This window comes from Drosophila mojavensis, unplaced genomic scaffold (assembly GCF_018153725.1).
Source record: "Drosophila mojavensis isolate 15081-1352.22 unplaced genomic scaffold, ASM1815372v1 contig_16, whole genome shotgun sequence".
In the NCBI taxonomy this organism is placed as follows: domain Eukaryota; kingdom Metazoa; phylum Arthropoda; class Insecta; order Diptera; family Drosophilidae; genus Drosophila; species Drosophila mojavensis.
Window position 1 is genome coordinate 3,453,441 of NW_025318693.1, and position 24,934 is coordinate 3,478,374.

Below are 24,934 nucleotides of genomic sequence, written 5' to 3' on the forward strand. Positions count from 1 at the left end.
CATACGATAGCTATCATATTTGGTGTGCGTTTGATTGTATTTATGCGCCATAATCAGCATTATGAGAGCCTTTCCATACCCTACACCCATTAAATTGTATAACCATTGGGTAGGCTGGGCCATGTATGTCATAAGCTGAAAGAGGTATTCATATGCATAGGTCATATCTTGTTGTTAGTTGAGCTTTAGATATTTGATGACGACATGCCGCATCTATCGATCATTCTAGTTCAATTTATCCTGAGCATTAATGCTTAGCTATACCCTGCATCACAGAAACATTGGTAAAAGGGTGTTTCGGCACTAATCTGTAATCGAAGTACAGGGCTGTCCATATTTGAGATATCCATCGATTATAACGACACTCAAGGGAACGTCGTTATACCCGGAAAGCTCTATAGCTGTATGAGTTTGCTCATTAAAAGTGAGTTTTCGTCGCTATAACCGTACAGACGCTATAAGCGGAGTCGTTATAACCGGATTCTACTCTATAAACATCACATATATAGGTATTACATACACATTATTAAAATGTACTGCATAGAGGATATGTTCTACTCAATCATGAGCTGGCATGTTAACATCATAGTAGCACTTACTAATGATGATGAAGTTGTGCTTAAATGGCAGAGCTGAGCCGGATACGGCACTTGACACTTGCCACGCTGGTCAGGCCCGGATTATTCTACACTTGTAATGAAAAGTAATTTGCGCCCTATTCGCTTGATTGTGCGTATTTTGTTTGGTAAACCGGACACAAAGGACACAAAGGCGATGGCGATGGCGAAGGCGAAAACATTCCGAAGATGGAGCACCATAATGATTGCGTACAAAATTAATGAACGTGATTCGGTGGAGAAAATTTGATTAAACTGTTCATTAATTCCAATTGTGAGACAATTTGCGTGGGTTGCCTCTCCACACAGCTCAATAAAATACACATAAATTGAATTCCATTTGATTAACAAAATACAAACACAAAACAAAAAGAAACAAATCTCTCAAAGAGCACAATAAATATATTAAAAAGAATGGAGATGTTTCAACCCAATCCTTGCTGCATGCGAATTGTGATATATTATTTCTCTTTGTGTCATAAATGTGAATTTATTATTTCGTCAGGCCATGGGATTTAATTGTGCATAGAAAATGTGTTTGGCATTTAATCAAATAAGCCAAGCTCCTGATAATAGATGGATATGTTAGAGTGCACAAATGCATTTTAGATTGCATGGAAAAGCCTTTGAATGACTGACAACTGTGTGTGGAATTTAATTGAAATTGATTGCGAAATGCAACAGAGTCCAAATTCAGGCGAATTAATTCGATCAACTAACTTTGGAACTGCAGCAGCTGGCGAAGGAATAATAAAGTTATGCATTGCAAAGCAAATATTAGACCGAAAGAAAAACATTTTCGGAAAATGCTGAGAAAACATTGCAAATAATATGATCAACGGCTCTGCCGTTGGCTGCATTTAAGCCTTGTCTATATGTTCAACAAGCAATGTCGTACAACAAATCCAAACTTAAACGCCATAGGAATGTGGACGAAAGGATTTGCTGGCCCGAGGCGCTCGGCAGGGTTAGCGGGACGAGCAGGACACTCTAGCTCATTATTATGCATGAAGTCATTGACAGTCTACCACCTGCAGGACAAAAACACACATACAGATGTATCATCTAACTGTGTGTGTGTGTCTGTGTGTGTGTGGGTAAAGGCAACTTGTGGCACTGAAACGGAAATTTACGCTGACATGAAAACCTTGCCATGGGCGTCTGTGAGACGCAGCATCCGTCGCAGTCGACGACGCCGCAAAAGTTTAAGTGGGCTACGTCCCAGTGGCATTGCTGGCGCTGGCCATTCCCGAACTAGTTGTTATTCAATGCAGCATCCGGAACTTGATGGAATTGACTTTTGTGTCCCAGCTCGGTGTCGCTAACGCGTTGAATTTGTTCTGGCATCATTAAATCAAATTGAAACCCCTTTGCTTGCCACCAAAGGACTGCCGACTTTTGATTGCCAAAAGCCCACACACACACACATAGGTACACATACACACAGATTCCGGTGAGTCTGGGTGAGAACCTGTGTGCGTGGGCGTGTCAGGTATTAATCTAACAGCCCGCTCCCCATTAATCACACTTAAGTTAGGCCAAAACTGGGCAATGAACCGACTGCTTGACTAAGGGCTTTGGTTAGTCGCAAGATGCCTTTTAATTAAAAGCCAACACATGCTAAATTATTTATTTAAATTCGCCTTTGGCACATTCCATCTTTAATCAAACTGGCAATCTCTCTTCTAATCTCACTGCCCCCTTCTCTGTCTCTCGCCCAGTTGGCCGCAGGGCTCTGATTTATCTAAGTCAAAATTGAGTTTCGCCTTCGTGTCCCCCGCCCCCCGCTCAGCGAATCATCGGAGAAACTGTTGCCGAATCTCCCACCAAATGCACACGCATTATTTTTTGGAAATTCAAAGGTTATGCATCAACAGCCACACAAAGGTTCTCCACAGCTCTTCAACACGAATGTCGAGCAGCTAAAAAAAAAAAAAAATAATAAAATAAAATAAAATAAGCTAGGGACATGCAAAAACTTTAAACTTTTGCCATTTGTTGTTGTTGCTGCAACCGCTGTTGCTCTTACTTTTCTGTCACTCTGCACTGTTGCAACAATTGCGGTTGTGCAACAAAAAACTGTTGTAACTATTGTTGATTTTAGCTGTTACAACTTTCGCCGCCGCACAAAAATAAATTTAAATAAACATAAAGCAGCATGGAGGCCGCATAACCATAACCATAATGCAACAAATCGTTTTGCAAGCCTTGTAATGGGCCTGAAAATGTTTTGATCCGATTTGTGACGCATACTATATATATACATATATGATGGTAAATACATGGGAATAGCGGGGACTATTAAAATGCTGTATACCTATGCGCATATGGAGAGCATTTATTCTATCAAGAAGTTGATTATATATTTATAACAGGAAAGGCTATATTACTATTAACAATTTTTAAATATCTTTAAACCATGAAGAGCAAGACAGAATCTTCTAAATATAAGTAAATTTGAATAGCTTTATAAAATTAAAAAAAAAAAAATAAAATAAAAATAAAATGATATATGTAATTCATTGAATCACTTAAGCTGAAATTAACTGAATAATTGTAGCATAAATATCATAATTCACTTACCTACCTCCATTTCTTGGGGAAATTAGATTTCTTATTGTTTATAATATTTATAGATTTTATTTGTACTATGTATTATTTTTTCTTAAGATAAACGAAATTAATATATAAAAGAAATTTTTCATATATTACAATATATTTATAAATTTTTATTTATTTTTATTTTTTATTTTTTCTTTATTTTGTTTTTATTTCATATATTTATTATAATTATTTATTATTTAACGATACATCATAGAACTTTTTTACAGAGCATTTGCATGTTGAATGCAAACTTTCAGATGTTCTTAATTTTTTCACACACCCAAAACCCATTGAAAATGCGAAATCAGGGAAATATGTTTGTTTGTTTATTATATTTAAGGAATTTGCATTTTATTTAAATCTTTTCCGCCTTTCATAGCTGTTCTTTCACATAGCTTTAATAAATATTTAAAACATTTATTAAAATAAATGGCTTTGTTGTTTTTCATTACTCGATAAGTTGAAGGGCATGCAAAGGTCGCTGAGTCTCTTATATTTAAACGCCGACTCTCTCTTGGCATCTCTCTCTCTCTTTCTCTCTCTCTCTTTCTCTTTCTCTCTTGTTTTCCTTTTTTATTTGCATTTGGCCGTTTATTTGCGACGCGTTGTGCCGTGCAAATGGATATACATAAAGTTTTGCAACTGTTTTGCAAAATGTTTCATTGTCGCGCATAGTTTGCATATTTGCGCAATGATTTTGTGGCCTAGCAAATATTTGTTCACACATTCACTGGCTGTAACAGTAATCGTGTGCGTGTGTGCGTGCGTGTGTGTGTGCAACGGTATGCTGCTTATATGTTTATTAAACTGCTCGCCAAGGCTTATTAGCATATTAGCATATTGTGGCTTTTCACGCACACATTTCCATAATCGCGAATGCAAACAGTGAACCTCATAATCGAGTTGATTAGCGGTACTGTTTATGCCCCTGGGTCCATGGGAAGCAGCTCTCGTTCGATTCATACTCAATACTCTTATAACATAATCCTGAATACTACGGGAAATCACTTGAGTTTTAAATGGGCAGCTATCCATACGTATCAAAGCTATTTAGAGCAGTTTAAATTGAGGATTGAAAACAAAAACAACAAAAAACTATTCATTTGAGGGAGTCAGAGGACTAGCCCACTTCTAAAGAAACAATATGCTCTTGTTCGTTTTTTTTTTTTTTTTTTTTTGCTAGCAAATAATAGCAAATGAATGCGCCTGAAGGATGGGCATGAGTCGCAGTCAGGCTCACAGCTGGCCAAAACAGCCCTTGAGCCAAAGTTTACATAACAAACTGTCGAAAAGTTTACCCAAAAATGTTTCAGGTGAGCATCGAACAGCAAAAGCAAAAGTGCCAGCAACATCAGAAGTTCCCAGCAATGCGAGCCAACTTGTGGAATATTTATTTCGTGGACTGGGCACAATTTGAGAGTAGAGCATTCGCATATTTTATTTTGATTTGCTGTCTCGTTCTGTCTCTTCCTTTTTTTTTTTTTTTTTTTTGTTTTTGTTTTTTTGCTTCTGGGACTTAAAACTTGAAATTGAAAATATATTGGGCTGGGCTGAAACAATAAATAACTAAATTGGCATTGCAGGCCGAATTTCCATTGCCTTCTTATTGGATACCAGACCCTGATGAGCGAACGAAGAGCAACAAGTAGGCAATTGAACTGTGTTTCAGAATACGCTGCTTGCTGTTCAAACAGATGCACAAATGCTCGCAGAGATATGCCAAATTATAGATGCCACGCGCTATAATCTGGGCAAATTATCTCGACACTCCGACGTTGACAATGGCTTGTCGGGTAGCCGGATTGTCCAGGCGGGTCGCAACTCGTGCGCCAGCCTCATAAACTTGCAGTGGTCCAAAACAAACGAAAAAACTTGTGTATACAGTCGCTAATGTTATCTATTTACTGGCTGTGGTCCTTGCAGTCCTTACAGTCTTTACAGTCCTTGCTGTGCTTACTTGGCTATGGGCCATAAAAAGTGAAGTTTAAGCTGAAAACTAAACGAAAAGCTGTGCTGGCCACCTATAACGAGTCCGCTCGGAGCTGGTTTAGCTAACGCCAAAATAATATTCGACTTGGTAAACAGAAAAACAAGCACGAAAATTAATTCCCACCAGATAGCCCCGGTCCGGACTCCGGATAGCAACCGCTGTTGGCTTGTGCTGATTGGAATGAAGCAGCTGGCAGCCGCATTGAGTTTCGCTTTATTCCTATTTATGGGATTGTGAAATGCAAACGAACGTTGTGATTAGAGGGCGATAGACGTTCTGGCTAGAAGTTAACTGGCTGAGAGTCGAGAGTCGAGTACAGAGTCCAGATCAGCATAGTTGCCCAGTGAGCATCAGTCCATTGTGCTTTAGTCATTAGCCTTTTTTTCTTGGCTGGCCCTTCATTAAAGCTAAGCCCCGAAATGAAAACAATTTGGCACAGTTGCCAGCCAGCCAGCCACAAAGGCAAACGACGGATTGCTCCGAGTTCCAAGTTCAAGCAAATGCTGGCCCCTGAATGGGGAGGCAACCCTTTTAGTCAAGGGCCATTCGAGCGCAATTATCGAAAAGTTTTTGCCAGTCTGCGAAAGCGAAAAGTTTTCTGCCCCCCCTGGCAATTCCCAGGACAAGCAGCGCCCATGGCCTCCATGACCCCCATGGCATGTCTTAATTCAGTCGATTTACATGAAACTTTGCAAGCCGATTAGGCGATTAATAAGCTTGTCAATTCACAATTGTAGCCAAAAGTTGCTGCTTGAATTATGAACTGGCTGTTGAAGTTTAAGAGCATGAGCAGGAGGAGCACGAGCACTCGCACTTTATTGAATGCCGCTCTCAAATTCGTTAGCAATTAGGACAAAAGTTGCCACCAACTTGGCCAGGGGCAGTAAAGGCGCTTAATTCAGACAGTCGAGCTGCCTGGCAACTGGGAGGTAAACAAATGTTTGAGTACACCTGGACCGGCCACCAGTTAACACCTGCTGCTGCAGCACACGGCGCACAGATTACTGTTAGCTCCGGCTCAACGCCAACACCGCTATCTGGCTGGCTGCTTGGCTGGCTGGCTGGTGACTGCGCAACGAGCTATCAAGGGGCTCTTCAAAAAGCAAAAAAGCAAACAAGCAAACAAGAAGAACAAGACAGAAATCCAGGAAAAAGAAGCAAAAAGAAAACAGGAATGGATACAGCCGGCCGTATGTGTGGCAAGGCGCATTAGACAAGCTTGTAATAGTTTGCGTGCCGAGCCATGTGGGGAGCCAGGGAGCTTCTTCTGCTTACTTGGCTACACATCTTTTTATATGCGCCCGGAGAGCAATTACCAAGGATTCAGCTTTTCGTGCAATAAAAATTTAAGACTCCGAACTTTGCACAGTTCGTGCACAAATTGAAGACTAAATGCAAAAATTACACCTAAGCGTAACATCCTGCTTAGCATCATGTCAGTGGCTTTAACCTGTCGGGCGTCTGCGGTAGATGGCTTTAAGCAGTTGCTGCCGGCAATGCCAGCTGCAATTTGTATACAATATCCATTGTTTGAAATCCAAATACAATGCATATAGTACATCATTCACTCTCTCTGTGAGTGTGTGGTGGTGTGTATGTGTGTGTGTGGCTGCCAATAAATGATGGGCCACAACTTCATTGCTATGCAGGCGTTACATTTGCATTTCACAGGTGAGTGTGAGGGCCTTTTACGAGCTGCTGCCGGCTGCCGGCTGTCAATGCCAGAATAACAGAGGAGACCCAAACGCAAATATCAAGCAACCAGCTAGTAGCAGTCAGCCAGGTAGCAGGAGCAGCAGCAGGAGCAGCAGCAGGAGCAGCAGCAGCAGCAGCAGCTAGCAGGTGAAAGGTTTAGGTAAATCTACATTTTAGCAGCCGCAACAAGGTGCACTTAGCGCACACCCACACAGAGATACGCCTGGCCAGAGTGCGCCTGTGAGAGAGCGAGACAGAGAGCAGCACACGTAGACACCGCATAAAGTAACTTTTTTATTGCGTCTTCATAATGGAAACGCCACCAACTTTTCGCAGCATTGGTATTCAAAATAGCAGCCCAGCCACAAAAGGGCAACTCTATCAAATGACGAAGACTTCATACACTGACAAATACATGTATACGTCTACTGTAAAAAATAAAAAAGTAAAAAAAAAATAAAAATAAAAAAAATTACCTTAAAATATATATCAAATATATATTTATTGTAAAATATATAAAATATATATTTACTCTATTTTATCTCATTATTTTATTATATACCCAAAAAGTTAAGTTCCAAGTAATATAGAAATATATCATCTATATACATACATATAAACATATATTCGATGCCGTTACATATTGACTATCAAAATTGAAGGACTCGAAATAGAGAGCTCAACGCTCATCTCTAAATGCACAAGGTGAATGGTACTTTGAGGCGTTGCGTTGTGGGGCGTGTCAGGGCGCAAAGCGTAAAGAGAATGAAAGGTGAAAACGGCAACGCACGAAATTGTAAGACGAATAATGAACTGGCAAAACAAAAATCATGCCAGGCTTATCAAATCAATGGGAAATGTTAGCTGCCAGTTTATAAAATATGAAATATAGCTTCAGGGCGGCTCTGGGCTGCAATGACCTTTTCTGAAGTCACGAAAATGAGGGTTTTTCGTACATATATATATATTTTTTTTTATTTTTTTTTTTTTTTTTTGGCATCTGATGATCCATCAAATTGACTTGGCCTCACCTGTTTTCCATTCAATATGTTTGCTAGTCTGGCTGCAAAGTTTTTACTTTGATGCGCTTTTTGCCGTGGAGCGTTTCGCCTGAATTTCAATGGGTATTCAAACCAATACCAGATGCCGGCTGCCGCATGAGTTGGCTGGAATGAGGCTGGGGACTGTAGCGCATTTCAATTTCAAATGCCGAATGAAGCTTGCACCATAAAAGTGGCACATAAAAACAGTGCTCAAGTGAGTTTTAGTTGCCAAAAATCGCCTCTAATTAAATTGAATGGCTTTCTTTTTCTCTGTGTTGCCTTTGCTGCAAAACTTTTTAATGCAACATTTCGGTTTTACGTGCGCTGCACTGAAGCTTGAAAAATTTAGCACACATTTAGTTTTTACGGCCAACTGGAAGTTAGCTCTAGGATTCGAGTCGATTCAAGTTGGGCTAACTGGGTTGCTCTAACCTGCGGCTCATTTTGACCCGGGGCAGACCAGGAGGGGCAGTGGCAGCAAGCAACAAGCCATGCAGCTAGTATATGTGTGCATTTAAGCCTCAATGCCTGACCCACTTAAGTGCAATTTGGCTTTTCACAAGAACCCTTCGGCCAGACTGGTAAACAAATAGCCACAAGACCAAGCTTCAAAGTCCACTCAAGCTGTCTTCCACACTGTGCGGTCCAGACTGGCAGTCATTGTGGCAGTCAATTAAGTCGGCTCGCAAAACTCAAACTCAAAGCAAATACGGACACAGCTCCAGACAAAGGGCCAATTAAAGTTAAATTAATTTCGATTTTGGTAAGAGCTATAATGGAATTCCGGACAGTAATCCATGGGCGCAGTTTTATTCGATTTGCAATATTTGCGCACATTGATTGAATTAGCACTTCTTGGCCAAGTTTAAAGCACTTGCCACTGCGCCCTCGGTAAACAGGCCAAGAGCCAGCCCAAAAACTTTCATATTAGTAATTAATATACAACTAGAAAGGGCAGCAAGCTGCCCAAATAAGTCCGGGCTAAGTCCCGCATGTCACTGCCAAAACTTTGAGCGACTGTAGCAACGGACGAGTCGGGACCTGAAGCTCATGTAAATTAAATTACTAAAGGGGGACATGAGGAGCAGACTTCAGGGCTGCAAACGAACGGAACGAATTTAATGAATAGCAAGCGAAGCAGCGGAGGAAGAAAATTATAATGAGTTCGTCTTTTTGGTTGCTCAACTTTGTGGCCGAGTTGTTGCTTTCATTGGTTCTCCCAATTCTGGAATTGTTTGGCTCAGAGTAGAACCGTCGACAGACGCCGTTATGCTAGCCACGTTAATTGCATGTACAACATTAATACCGTTGCTGTTGCCGATGGAGATGCAGATGCGAATGCAGATGCAGATGCAAATGCAAATGCAGATGGAAATGCACAAGCCGATTGGAAATGCTGGAGCATGTGTATTTCTTTAGAAGGTAACGTTGAGGAACGAAATGAACGGACGGAACGTCGCGTAGCCTATCGACTTGCATAATATGATAGCTCACACAATAGCAAACAGCACACGGCAGGCACACACACAAACACACACAGAGAGAGAGAGAGACACCCTCAGAGTCAGTCCGACAGAGTTGTGCTGGCAAGCAGTGTGAATTGGTTTCGACATACATACAATTTACATAATTGAAGTGAGCGGGGAAATTGCAGCGCATGTGAAATGAGTATTTTCCTCTTTTAAGCGAAAATCATCATTTTTCACACATACACAGAGAATGTCATACAGTCGCTCACATTCAAATGTGTACATTGATGCACATGCAAATAAAGACATTCCCCCATTCTTAAGTTATGAAAAGCGCAAGCAGCAGCAGGAGCAGCAGCAGGAGCAGCAGCAGCAGCAGGAGCAGCAGCAGCAGCAGCAGCAGCAGCAGCAGCAGCAGTTGCAGCACTGAAACCAGCAAATGTCTGTCATTGATTGCAGTGGAAATTGATTTTCGTGTTAACTGAAGTGGATTGGCGTCACATTAATAACCAAACTGAGCGTAAACAATATTATGGCGTCTTGCTTAAGTTTAAACCATGTGCAGACGGCGCTCGAAAGTAGGCAACGATTTTCGTAATTAAAGCATGCTAGAAACACACCCACCCTCTCACGCACACACGCACACACACACATTTGTGTGTGTATAGAATACAATTGATTATTAATGACATTCAATATGCAATTTGCGCAACCGCTTAGCTCAGCCACAAGACAGTTGCAGTTGCAAGCAGTATTAATTATGCAAAGCAAAGTCAAACGTGCAGCTGCCCTCAAAGGAATATCAATTAGCCTTACCACTGAGCATCGTTTATTTGATATATTAAATAAACAAGCTTGATATTTGAACAGTCAATGTGTGGCATAGAATATTACAGTTGTTAAATTTATACATTTATATAAATTTTGTATATGTACAGCATACGCTACCATAAAATACGAAGCACTATAAAAAGTGCTATTTTTTAAATTTTATATAATTATATAAGAAATTTAAAAGAAAAAATAAACATAATAACAGGATTCAGTTACAAAAATATCTCTAATCCGCACTTCAAATATTTGTTTTATATATATATGTATTTTCTCTACTTCTTCTTCTTCTTTTTTTCGTCAAGTGTAATCACGTTCGCGCAACTTCAACAGTTGTTGGCCATTTGTAAAACGCTTTCACGGCACTTTTGTGCCAAATTCGATAAAAAGCCAACATTTTCCGCCGCTGGTCGAGGCTATGGAGGGCATCGGAGTGGTAAGATGATTCTGTGGCTCTTTTTCAAATGCCAACGATTATTTAATATTTGAATTTAAATAGACTGCGTGTACGCAACTTTAAAGCTGAAGTTCATTTGCATTGTTTTTTATTTATTTATTTTTTTTTTTTTTAAATTGCTGGTTTCACGTTATGTTCATCGCATTATTTATAACTAACCGAGGGGCGAATGTGAAATGAATGCTGCCGAGCTCGCGGTCTTGGCCATATAAATCACCAGCAGGCAAACAAGCTTACAACTTTGCTGCATGTACATTTGCATAAGTTTGCCAACTTTCATTTGGCTCTCCTTCCATACCCTGAGCGCAGTCAGACAGCGATTTTTATAGCTCTTGCTGAGAATGTTTGCTTTTGTCAGCATTAAAAGGCGATGTCATATATCGCTTACTATATATGTAGATGTATGGTCCCAATACAGGGTATTCGCTAGTCGATCATCGTTTGAATCTTTAGCAAGTCTTTAAAGCGCTTGCTGCTAACTTGGTCAACTGCCAACGGGCAGCTGTGAGCAACTGCAGCAGACGCTAGTTTAATTTAAATGCAGCAATCTTATCAATCGACAAACATCAATACATTTTGGCTACATTAATCACTGCGAGCAAACAGATGCTCGCTGTGCTCCACACACCGGCAGAGGCAGAGGGAAACGACCAATATCTCTATCAGGCAACTTCAATTTCCATGTGTTTGTTTGCACTCTCGATTTGCTGTAGAGCATTCGGGGTGCTGCACAGTGGGTGGCATAGGTGGAAATTAGTTGAAATGAATCATTTTAATTGCTTTGATTTTACTTTTTATTATTCATATTCATCTCACAAAGGCATTGATGGAGTACCCCGTATGGCTTTAATAAACTTAATAAAAAAAGTTAATATGAGAATGTGAAGAGCTAATGCTAAAACTGAACTCCATTATATTAAATTCTTAAAAATATTTTATTTATTTATTTATTTTGTATTATGTTTATTAATTATTTATTATGTTCATTAAGTCATACGGGGTACTCCAGTAACACAGATTAGCCTCTATTAATTTTCTTATATATATATACAATATATTTATTCTAAATTTTTCTCTATATATATTCATGGCATACTTTTAGGCTTGCCTGAATATAACACTATTTTTTCTTATACCAATCCAAAAGCAAAATTCTTCGGCTAAGAGATGAGTTACTTTGGCCCCACTGCACTGTGGCTCATTCTTATTTTCCACGACAATCACAATCTCGCAAATTGATAATCATTCGCATGTGGCACGAGCTGGGCGAAACCCCAGCACTCAAATCAAGCAAACGCGCTCAAATTGCATTTGCTGAGCGAGACTCAAATTGATTTCTCTGATTCAACTGGAGAGCTGCAGCAAACAGCAAAGTTATAATAAATTTGTAATCGCATAATCGGACTAGAACTGCTGCACATAGTAAAAAAAAAAAAAGGAAAACTTCACAGAATAAATGAGATTTCTATGATAGCTGGCAGTCCTATTTAAATGCAAAATAAAAGCACTTTAAATTTAATTATGTATATTATTTGAAAAAAAAAAAAAAGAATGAGAACAATGAAATGGTAGGGAAAAAAACATTTGCCACAAGCTCGGGCTTATTTTATTATCGCTGCTGTGACAGCCACAAAATGAAATTCATAAATTCGAGCGCCCAGCAAAAAAGTAGAAGCAAAGTGAAACAAAAGAGATATTTATATATATAGTAGTATTATAAGTAGATATAAGCATGTTTATGTATGTGCGGACTGTGCATAAATATATTCAAATTTGGCATATCATTACAAATAAATTATGCATAAATTCAATTAGAAAGCATTCATGCTAATGAATTTACACGAATGCGAGCATAAAGAGCAATTAATATGGAAACGTGTCTCGGAACAGAGTCGATTACCACAAAAGGCGCTGTTCGCACGACTTGGCATTATCAAGATATATAAGCGGAAATAACTACTCATTAAGCGCGATGGCCACGTAAGCTGCCAACTACTGCCAACTGCCAACTGCCAACAGCCAACAGGCAACTGCCAACTGCAAGTTGCAGCAAAAACAACAGCAGCAGTGGCTCTGTGGTAATAGAAATCATTACAATAAAACCTAATGGTCTCACAAGCAACAGCCAACAGCCAATGGAACAGCGAACAACTAAAGGGCCAAGGAGAAGAAAGTCATTTGGTAGCGGCTGCCAAACGAGTGTGCAGACAAATGACAGACACGTTCCAGCCATCACGGGCCTGAACGGAGCCAGACTGGGCCCAGGACCGGGCAGACAATCAAAAACCATTTGAGTCGGAAATGAGTGAAATCAACATCACACGAACTGTCCTCAGTGCTCAAGTCATACATAACTCGCAGTGGGCCAGCGACGCCTTTGCTTTTGCCAAATGTCAATGCTTTAAAATGCCATGTAGTGCTGTGTGCTGTGTGCTGTAAGCAGTGTACACTCTGCTACATGGCTGGGGAAAGTGAGGCACATTCGATTTTTGTTCACAGCGCATTCCTCTATAGCTTCTTTGGCATGCAAGCGAAATATGTTTTGTTATTAAATTGTTGTTGGGCCACAGCCACAGTCAGCCGGAGTCCGCACGGCACGCGGTCCCCTCGACGCATAATAATTTTCTGGCTGAGAGCTTCGAGCGGGTAGCCACTGGATCTTTCAGTGCAGCACAAGGACACGAGGGAGCTAGCAGCGCTTAGCCTGTCGCAAGAGGCGACCATAAACTGAATTCCGAAAAGCAAAACTGGAATTTTTATTGCAAATTGTAAAATTTTTACTTAAACACTGCGAAGACAGAGCAGCCACCAACCTGCTGGGGCACGCCTCGACTATCGACTAATTCAGCCTCTCTGTCGATTGTTGTGCAGCAATGTGTACAGATTTCATTGTCACTATGCCAATGTGGCGTAAGAAACTGCGCGCCATTCAGCTGTTCCAATTCATTGAAATCGATATTAAGCAGTTGCAACATATCAATGGGTTCACACAAAGCAGGTCAAGCCCCGAGCAGGAGCCGGTCCCGGAGCTCCAAATGAAGCACTTAATTTCGACTTATTTTGTTTTGTAAAACATTGCCACACAGCCCAGCCTGGCAACAGACCTAATCCTTGGAATTTAAATATTTTACATTGTGAAATGACTTAAACATGTAGGGGAGAGGGAGCAAGAGCCAAGAGCAATAGCAAGAGCAACTCTTTTTGGTCTCTATAGAAATGGCGAACTGCTGAACAAAGGCCGGAAGTGAATCATTCAAATGTTTCGTTTCCTCAATTTGCGGACAAGTCAAGCAGCGCGCTGAGGGCGACTTTAAGTCAAATAGATTCGCCAAGCACAACGGAACAGAAATAAGCGGACCAAAGAAAAGTAATAAAACATAACCGACGTAAAAAGGAAATGTTGAGGAATTTAAGGTAGAATCTGCAAGAATTCGCAGTATTTGGTTAATGACAAACGGCTAGAAGCTGCCCCAGTTTAAGCCCATTACTTTATGGCCCTGTATTGCGAGTGTCGTCAGCATAAAGGCTGTCGAGTATTCGAAAGGTGGGAGGCTTTGGCTCTGGCTCTGGCTCTGGCTCTGGCTCTGGCATCGGCATCGCCATCGGCTCTCGGCACGTTCAAGTGCAGCCATTAAATAACTTTTGGTCCACTGCGTTTGGAAGTCCGTCAAAATTAAATACGAAAAATCAGAAAATCACCAAATTGTCAAAACAAGTGGAAAATCACAAATTACGGCATTACATTACGTGGCGGACTATAGCAAATGCTGAAGTCAACGGACGCTTTTATATTTTTTGTTTTTCATTCCTTTCATATATACCCTGTGGGCGGAGCGTTGAGGAGTATGCTAAGCAAAATATTTATATTAAGTTTGCATTGGAGAAATTAATTTCTTGCTGTGGGCTCGGCAATCGTTACCAACATATAAAAGTTTTCATAAATATTATGTAAATTGCCGGCGAAACTAACCGAGCAAAACACATAAAAAATAATGTCGAGCGAACATACAATATTTCGCTCACCCTGAACAGAGTATACTACATACAGTCGAGAGGTTGCTCGACTAAAAACATCCTTGCGCTTGTTTATTTTGTTATTTTTGCTTTCTTTTATATGCTTTCAGTTCTTTTTTCCGCTAAATCATATCGTTTGAGTGTCAGCCGAATTTAAGTACGTATTGATTTACTGCCGCTGATACATCACGTATACGCCACCGCTTCGTCCTTTGACTGACTAATCACGGGCAGTGCGCTCAAAAATCTTGCGCAGCGGGTCGCCGCTTTGACAGGTTGGCAACTTGAAAGCTCTTCCAGTTGACTGGTTTTGTATACCTGGCACGTTAAGACTTCCGTTTTGGAGGTCGTTGTTGCCTCTTGCTTGCTTGCTTGCTGTAATTTCGATGACGCCTCAACTACAGCCGAGATATCCAATGCGAAATCCGCTGAAAGCCGAGCGTCCAATTAAAAAGTCAGTTGACATTTGGTCCGACATTGCCGTGGGGGCAATGCTCGCAGTGCTGACTGACGTATGTACATATGTATGTATGTGCATGTGTATGTATATGTGGGGTGACCGGGTAACCCAGCAGCGAGTGAAATTCTCATTAATGTTGCCCTTGCTCATGGCGCATTTTTCCATTAGCACATTTCTTATGCACTGCAGGCCAATTAATCATACGACATGTTGTACCAATTACTCCAACTCAGTCCTTGACGCACTGAAATCTATATAGGTGGGCATATATCCACGATTCCACCGATATGAGTAATCAAATTAAATTTTAAATTAAGATTGATTGGCGCGTTTGCCTCTTGACATCATTTTAAAGTCCCGGCCACTTGTCAAAGGGGAAAATTCGTTTTTTGACATTGAAAAATCTAAAACAAATGCCGCCCAATTGTAATTAGAGACAATGGCAGCAAACCCTTAACCATGGATCCATGGCCGACCCTTTTGCCTTTCATTTTGCCTTTTGCAAATTAATTCAAATGCTTGAGCACAAGAAAGCGAGCGCAGAAATAATTAAAATTAATTATGTGGAATATATTCAATAAGTTGGAAATTATGCAAACGAGCGCAAAGTAAACGCCTGGCGATAACGCTAAGTGCGATTGCCGGACCCCGCTAAATACATTTCTCGACCGAAAATAGCTGCCCCTACTTAGCTATGATGGATATAAACCGAACCGTCGAACACTGGCTGATTGTATAAATGGATGAATGGCTGAATGGATGGCCGAATGGATAAGAGTCTCTATCAGTAGCTGGTCAGTTGGACAGTTCAGAGTATTTTTCGAAAATTCGAAGCGGTGGCAAACAAAAAATATAAATAAAAGAATATTTTGAAAAAAAAAAAAAAAAAAAAAAAAACAAGAACAAATAGTTTTCAGAGAATGGGAACAGCCGCATGCTCGTGTTTTGGGCTTCGGGAACAATTTTTTTTTTTTTTTTTGCCACAATTTCCGGCATTTCGTATATAAGCTAAAAGTATGCCCCGGCCAGCGTTCAGTTTGCTCGGTTCGTTGGACCACGTCGCGTTTCTGTCAAAGTAGCGCAAATTACTTAAAATAAACAACGAAACTATTGGAGCACTCGCCGAGTCCACATTTCGCTCGCTGTTGCTCATCCAATTGCATTTCACTGAGTGCTGTGCGACGTGAAAACAGAAGGAAAAATTATGAATTTGAAAATCAATTTGAGTTTCATATCTCTGGCACTTGTCTGCCTTATATCTGTCATTCTGTTGACTCAGACCGTTGGAATCGGGGCAGCCGGATCTGGAGACGACGCATGCAAGGAGCTCAGTAAGTGGATCAGTGCAGTGCAGTCCAAATGCAAAATACGACATGCATATCATGGCCTATTGGCCATAGACAGTATATTTATAGTCGGAGTATATTATTAACAAAAAGCTCATTAGAGCTGCTTTGATCTAGGTTGTGAGCGATTCGATTGAGAGCAGAAAATATTGAAATTAATCAATATAGTATTTTTTAAAGTAATTGGCACGACAAAATAATATTTATGCTCTAAATTTCTGGAAAAGAATGTTTTTGTGAGTCATTTATTTCATTTAAATTTAGTCATTAGCTGATTTTTTTTGTTTTTTTTTTTTTTTTTTTTTTTTTTTTTTTTTTTAATGTATAATATATCTTATAAATATTATATACCAATAAGAATTGATTTCCTTCTTTTTAAATATTTCTTTACTACATTTTCAATTCTATATGTATATGTAATATATCATTTAGACATGTATAATTGCTACCTTTGCTGCCAAGCCCAACAATTATTGAAGGAAACAAATAGTTTTGGCCAATTTCGGCTATTCGCTTGATTTTGCAGCCGCTGTTTCACAAACCACTGCCAAAACTGTTGTCAGTCACATTTGCCATTTGGTGTAGAAATTGTTTTCGTTTTTTGCCAGCTGAATTTATGAAATATTTTGTGAGAATTGTATGCGTAATCCGCTTGTCGGGTCGCGTAACCAAATAGAATAGCAGCAAATGGGGCTATTCGCATGCCGGCACATCAATGGGCGGGCAGCGCAGGGAGTTGGAACTAATTGAGGCAAAGAAATTATGAATAGTTTTAATATGAAATTATGAAATCGATTATCCAATTAGTTGCTTAATTAAACAGCACGCTTCTTACTCTCGCCCTCTCTCTCTCTCTTTCTCTCTCTCTCTCTCACTCTCTCCTTCACTGTTTCTCTCTTCCGTTTATAGACAATGTCAACTGCTATGTGGGCCGTAACGAGGGCAACTACTGCAACAGTAAGGACCAGACCAAGGCCCTGACCCGCTGGTATTATGACAAAGGAGCCTGCCGACGCTTCACCTACAAAGGCTGCAACGGCAATCGCAATCGATTCTGCACGCAGGAAAGCTGCGAGGCCCGATGTGGTGATCTATGAGTAAAGGAGAGCCGATACACGCGCCGTTTATCGCAATCAATTAGAGACATTCACTTAGCCTATAAGTTTTCGTATGTATGTGTATAGATGTATTGTATATCTAAGTGCTGAGCACAAATAGAGGCAAACCAAGCGAACCAAATGAATTTCTCACCTTTGATCGAGCGCTTAAAAGCGCAAAATGCCAATAGACAGGCAGTCAAGTGCTTGCTGTAAGCTGTTAGTACAACAACAACAACAAAAACAACATCGAGTTACGAGAGAGAGAGGGAGAGCGGGAGAAAGAGAAAGAAATGTGCAAACTGTCAACGCTTTGACGCCTCCTGTATCAAATAACGCCTTCGCATGCCCCATGACAGTGTCACCAATGGCCCGCTGACTTTGATTTTGATGCCGATGTCGATGTCGATGCCGATGGCGATGGCAATGGCAATGTGAACGCTAACTTTTAGCCGCGAGCTGTGTGCTTTTAGCGCTGACGCACTGCGTTAGAATGCTGGATGTCAGCCGGGCTGTGTCAGAGCTAAATGTCAAGAGCACATCAAAGAGCAGACCGTGGCTGGCCATTTGGGGTGCTAATATGTTTACAGCTAATTTAAATAGCAATACAACATTATCGAATGGTAAGCTCATTTAACTGTTAATTGCGCCAAGCGCTTTCAGTGTCAGACTAGACACGCTGAATCGTTATCCTTATATCATGTTGTACTTTGACATTCTTTGTTACCTGCCAAGCAGTATTCCATTGAACGGGTGGTGGAAGGGGGAGGAGGGTTAGGGGTGGCTGCCTCTGTTTAATGGCTATGCGCAAACAACTTTGGCCATCAAATACATAACGACATCAACAGCCGACGCGACGGCTCGACATGCCACTGACGGCAGCACCGTTTAATCTGTTAAAGTGACAAGCGACGAGAGCAAACACACATACAGGCACACTCCACACACACACACACACACACACACACGGAAGCACACTGAGTCAGGTGGTGCCGGCTTTAAATTTACCTGTTACGCACAACAGCAATTCGCACAGCAACATTGATTGGCAATAGAAAATTCGCCAGTCTTTGGCATTTCGCATGAAATTAGTTAGTTTTAATGAGAAATTCGAGACGTCGCGTCGCAGCTCTGGTCGCCAAGCACTCAAAGGACGCCTGTCTCAAGTGGAATGAGCGTGTTAATTGAAAACGTAATACAATTTATAGGTCAAGATTGCCGAGCCACACAAGTGCAGAAGCCAGAAACCAGAAGCCAGAAGCCACAAGCCAATCACTTGCGCCCTGTGCATTATTAACCAATACCAAACGGGCCTAATAATCGCTTTAGCCAACATCGACGGCTGGCTATAAATAATGCGCCTCGTCAGCGTGCCGAACGGCCTCAAATGGGAAGCCGAAAATCTGCGGCATAAAAATTCAAAGCGTCAAATCTTGGCGAGCATCAAATGCGTGTAATTTGATTATTTATCACAATTTTTACATTTAACGACCCAATTGAGTTTTATGTGCCCATTGCGCAAACGGAGCTGAAAAGCAAATAAGAAGAGGAAAACTGAAAATTACTTGAAATGGAAATGCATGAATGACAGATACCCAGGATTGCTTGAGGCTCTGTAAAATAAGCAACTGATATACATATATATTTGTATATATAATATAATAAATTAATCTAAATAAATAAAATAATAATTAATATAAATAATAGTGAAAATATATTTGTCATGGATGAGAATATAATAAATAGTCCATATAGATTAACTATGCTTTCCACAAATGATCTCGAATTTAGTTTTAGTCCAACAACTTTTGTGGGCTTTCTGATAAATGGTTAACTTTTGCTTATATCTGCAAATTGAATAACAAATTCGAGAAGAGCAAGATTTTTTTTTTTTTCATTCTCAATGTGTATGAAAACTTCAGATTGAGGCTGCCTATGAATAATTATTTGGCCTGTCAACTCTCTCATCTCTAAAATCTAAAATCCTCTGACCCTGACTATTCATAAATAGAGGGTATATCCAAATAAGAAATAACAAATAACAAAACAAAAAACAAAAATAATAACAAAATCAGAGCATTGCTGGGCGGCTGAGATTGAAGAGAAAGTTTTGCATTTAGACAGCAACCTGTGGAGGAAGTAAGCCATGTTTTAGCATTAATATGCCAAAGGCCAAACAACATGAGCCGCATTTGTCAAAGCGCTCCCGGGCGACCTCTGACTGAGCTGCACTGCATAACTCTGATGCCGTACTTTTGGTCAATCAAAAAAGTTTTCATGTTGATGAGTCGCATAAACTCAGTGTAGGTGTGTCTGCGGCTGTGTGTGTGTGCGTGTATTGGTGTATATCTGGCATTCTCTACCCCACTCCAAAAACAATATTTCTATGGTTGCCGCCGATGTCGAGCGAGGAACAAAGCCATGCAAAACGATTTGCTCAGATGAAAAATGAAAATCTATTTGTAAAACGTTGTTTCTCTTTGGCTTTGGGGCTCACAAATATACTTTGCGCGTAAGTAATGCATCGGGTATATAGGTGGTATATTTGGTATATTTATAAATTGCTAGCTAGATAACTCAAAGATGGTCTAAAGTTTTTGGCTGAAAGCTATGTTGGGAGAATGCTTGGACGAAGCCAATTTAAATATTCAAATATATATAAAATTTTTGTGATAAAAACTTTCGGCAGAAAAGCGGCTTTGACTGGTTGACTGGGATGAATTTCCTCAAAAAAAAAAAAAAATAATAATAATAATAAACAATAACAAAAAACAAATAATAATAAATATTTAAATATAATTTTTTTTTATATTTTATTACGAACTTATTTATATTACGAACTTAACTTCATTTATTCTCAAGGACAATTTATAGTCAACTATTTATTTAATATATGAACTACACCATTTATTTAATAATAAGGAATATTAAAAGGGTTAAATTCTTGATTAAGTTAATTATTAATTGCTACAGATGAAGTAATTTATTACATAGCTGCAAATACCACAATAGGGTATTTATTCTTTCACTATAAATAGTTAAGCACTTATTCAGTTTCATTTCATAAAGGCAAACGTACCTCGGTACGGGTTAAAGCCACGAACCCCTCTTAACTGCAAAGGAATTTGTGAAACGACAAAATTTCTTTTGTTGCCGCACACGTATGCTGATTCTGTGAAAGGCTGCCACTGTGTGTGTGTGTGTGGATGGTGTGGCCAGAGTTGAGGGCGCGACTGCAGGCACCCCAACAGCTCCCATGTGTTCATATAAATTTTGTGTTTATTCGGGTGCATTTCCACTGCGGCGCACATTCAGCCGCAGCCGCAGCCTCAACCTCAGGAATAGACGCAGTCGCGCGCCCTCACGTTGAGTAGCCAACGAACCAACCAACCTTGCACACATACAACTGCACACACACCTAGACACCCACACACACCCACACACAGTGCAGCTAGGCGGGGCTGTTGGCTGTTGCATGCCCCACTGGCTTTGGGCTTCATTTATGTGGATCAAATAATGTTAGTTTCTCCTGCCCGAGCCGGTTAACCGTACAGCATTTGAGTGCACCGCACAACAGTAAACACACACACCCACACACGCATACAGGCACTCACACATGCACACACCTGCAGTTGAAACTATTTTTCCGTTTAAATAATTTTGAGATGCTTCATTGTGACTGAACCTTGGCTCTGTGGCTTGGATTTTTTTTTTGTTTTATTCTCTTTTTCTCTTTCTTCTTGTTGTTGTTGCTTATTTTCTCTGGGCTTTGGTCAGATTGAATTAAAATTCCGGTGCCAAGTTTTCTTATGGATGAAAAAAGTTGTCACACAATTTATTACTTTCGACTTTGCGACGATTCAAAAAGTTTGCCTTTGCCTTTGCGTTTGCCTTTGCAATGCTGTTCCCTCGTTTTCCATTTGCCATTTTCCACTTACCCAAAAATCCAACTGTTCGACGCCAGGCACCCCTTTTGGCCAATTTCATTTCTTCCCTGATGCCTTTGTGTTTTCGCACAAATTGGTTTCTGCTTCTGCTTGATTTCGTGCGCCAGCTGAAGTACAGATCTGCCAGGTGCCACACCAGCCCACACCTTCCTCCGCAACCACACACACATACAGACACACACGCACACACACTCACACACACTCTCACACACACAGACAAGTAAGCATTGGCTTTCAAGTCACTTGACTTGTTAAATTCACTTAGCTGATCAGCCGAGCAGCCAACTTACACTTGTTGGCACTCAACCGTCCCTCGCCCCATGCCCCACGCCCCTCTCCGTTTGCGGGCATGGGGGCGTGTCTAGTGTCAGTTGTGCTATGGTTGCGTTTGCCACGCTCATATCCCAGCGCGTCGCACTTTATTTGTCTAGCTGAAATTGTGATTTTTGTGCACTAACACCGGCTATCGGTGCGTATACGCAACTAAGCACTGGGACAACTTGCTGGCAAACGGGAGAGAGCGAATAAAATGCAGCACGCTCTCGACCATGACAATGTTGCAGCACTCCCATCGACATTGTTTCGCATAACACGCATCCTTGCAGAGCTTACACCGAGAGTCACTTGCAACTGGGATTGTAATGGAAGTGCCACTACTCGAGGCAAGCCTCAAGAGCTGTCAAGTAGATTTACTTTTCGTTGTTGTTGTTGGCATTAGTTTTGCACTAGCTTGTTGCTGGCATACAAATAAATTAAAACACATACATATGTATGTATTTATGGAAGGAAAACACACACACAGAGTGAGAGACAGAGAGATAGATAAAGATGCAAACACACTTGAGTCGGATATTAAATTAAATAAAAACCTACATCGAATAATATCAACATGCTATTCCTATTTAAATTTCGAGCCTGGCCCAGGCATAGCTGCACGTTCGAGATAAAAAATATGTATGCAGAAGCATACGCACAGCAGTCAGCTAGATGGGAATTAGAGCTGACAATGACGACCATTGAATACTCTTGCAGACAGTGTGCCAAACAGTTGTGAATGTAGTTGAGTCTGAGTCATCCTTTGACAATCTCTTTTACCTGCATTCGGCTTAAAAACTGAGCGCCTACTTAATCTAGATATTGTCGAATATTCTTTGGATTACACTCTTTAAGAATATGCAAAGGTGTTCAAGTGCAGCTACCAAGGCAACTGATGGTGATGCTGATGCTGATGCTGATGTGGGCGTGGCTGGCAAACATATTGCAGTCGATGTTAAGCAACAATTCAGACGCAGGCAAATGGATGCGAGTGTGTTTGTATATGAATGAATGAATGAATGAATGAAAGGCTGATGATGCGTGTGTGTGTGTGTGTGTGTGTGAGTGTATGAGTGTCGTCCGTATGATCGTGTGAGTTAGTGTCAACTCAGGGACATTTAGTAATTCCGCACGCATATCAAGGACAACGTACTCATAAATACCAACGCCAAATGCCGCACAGCAACAACAACAACAGCAGCAGCAGCAGCAGCAGCAGCAGCAGCAGCAGTGGAAGCATCAGCAAAAACAACTGCAGGCATGTCTCTGTGCCACGTTTAAGCTCTAGTCCGTTCGTCTGTCCCTCAGTCTATCTGTCCGTCTGTCTGTCAGTCATTCTGTGTTTGTATGTATGGAATTTTTAACTTCATTATCGAGGCAGAGGCTACCATTTGGCGCTACGCATCGTTGCTCAGCCTCGGCCCGCTCCCCGCCGCCCACCGCCCGCCGCACGCTCGATCGTCCTCGCCCATCATTGTCTCTGGGCGCATTGCTCAACAATTTTTGCACTGCGACCGCCCCATGGCTCATATATTCCGCCAATGCGCAATGGCATGCATACCTAATGCCCAATGATGTGCACGCTGGAGACGACAGCTCAACGTGGCCACCCACTTGAGCTATGATTGTCGTCTGCTCACTCAGGGCTGAACCAAGCAGGCAGAGACAGCTCCGGCAGCTCTGGCAGCTCTGGCAGCTTCGGCAGGCTTCGCAATTCAAGCTGTCCATTCAGTTATGGCCGTCAGTCGGTTTGGTGGGCGTTTAATTCTGGCACAGGTTTAAAGCTGAGGCTGCTCGAAATGCTTTCGCCCTTTTTTCTGAGCGCCATCTGAAGTTGGGCTTTAAAAATTTCGCTTGTTTCTGGTTGGCCATAAATTTGGTGGCTGTCCGCCAATGTTTGTTATTTATTTGACTTAAGCACGTTGCGGCGCGTGGCATTTGGTGCTCGCTCTTGGCCAGCGACAACCTTTAAATGACATGCCACGCCCAGTTAAACCCCGGCCGCCTCGAGCCCAAGCCTTGCCGCACAGCTGTCAGCATTCAAGCGAACCGAAAAGGCACCGAAAAGGCACCCGGGCGACACAGCGAATGTAAGCAACACGCGATTTATAGCGCACCTAAGTGAAAGTTTGTACGTTTCGTTTTCCACAGGGCGCGAGGCACGGCAATTGTATGTGGAGCACGTTTTGTGGTGCTCCAAAATTTATTGGTTCTATCTGTTGGCGCGTATGTCAATGCCAGGCTCAATAGCACAACAGTTGGCGTATGTGTGATAATTTTGTTCTTCCTGAATGGCTGCCCTGTTAAAAGTGAAATTTAATTAATTATGTGCCGTCGCGCCGCCTGTGCGCAGCTAGCGAAAATATTTCGCTCTGTGCGCCGTAGTGTATGCAATGATTTATTGCTGCGCCTAGCCCAGCGCTTGGCTGGATGGTAACTCCTCCTTCCCCTTCCCCTTCCCCTTCCCTTTCCCCACCCACACCCACTCTCACATTGTCTGTCTCACAGTCTATGACGGTGTTCATGTCCGTATCTCTGGCTGTCTGTTGCGGGCTCTTGCTGTTGCTTGGCTTCGCCTCTGCAATTTTGACGGGCAGCTTCAAAAGCGCAACATGAGAATTTATTTGGCGCGCATTTGTCTTGCCACAGCAGCACAACACTCGCATGCACTCGCTGCGGCACTCAGACTCAGACTCAGACACCCACACTCACATACACATTCACATTCACACTCACGCTCACATTCACATGGTGGCATTATTAATAGTTCTGCCGCTGCCTGCAATATCCTGTCAAATTAATTTCAATTTAATTAAATTCTCCTTTTTTTCGCTTTGCTTGTTGTTGCTTTTCCTGTTTTGCTCGCGCTGAAATAAGCTAAGCAAAATAAATGAAAATTTCTGTCAAATAAATGTTAAAAAATTGACTCATTGTGGCGCATTCGATGGAGGAATGAATCCACTGTGTACAAGTGTGCCTCTCCCTCCCTCTGTCTCCCTCGATTGTTGTTGTGTGTGTGTGTGTGTGTGGCCCAGCCAAGCGGGAGGCA

General features: G+C 41.3%; 1 protein-coding gene across 1 annotated transcript; it reads left to right on the top strand.

Moving 5' to 3' along the window:
- Positions 1 to 16,180: 16,180 nt before the first annotated feature.
- Positions 16,181 to 17,769, top strand: LOC6573564 (kunitz-type serine protease inhibitor Hg1). The gene is made up of 2 exons (XM_001999596.4): positions 16,181 to 16,511; positions 17,436 to 17,769. The coding sequence occupies exons 1-2, from the start codon at positions 16,385 to 16,387 to the stop codon at positions 17,621 to 17,623; spliced, it is 315 nt and encodes a 104-aa protein (XP_001999632.1). The 5' UTR covers positions 16,181 to 16,384; the 3' UTR covers positions 17,624 to 17,769.
- Positions 17,770 to 24,934: the final 7,165 nt, after the last annotated feature.

Excerpts from the sequence above, each read along its gene's own strand:
- LOC6573564 (XM_001999596.4), top strand. The coding sequence starts at position 16,385 with ATGAATTTGAAAATCAATTTGAGTTTCATATCTCTGGCACTTGTCTGC. Across the intron at positions 16,512-17,435 it reads CGACGCATGCAAGGAGCTCA|ACAATGTCAACTGCTATGTG; the intron begins GTAAGTGGATCA and ends TTCCGTTTATAG.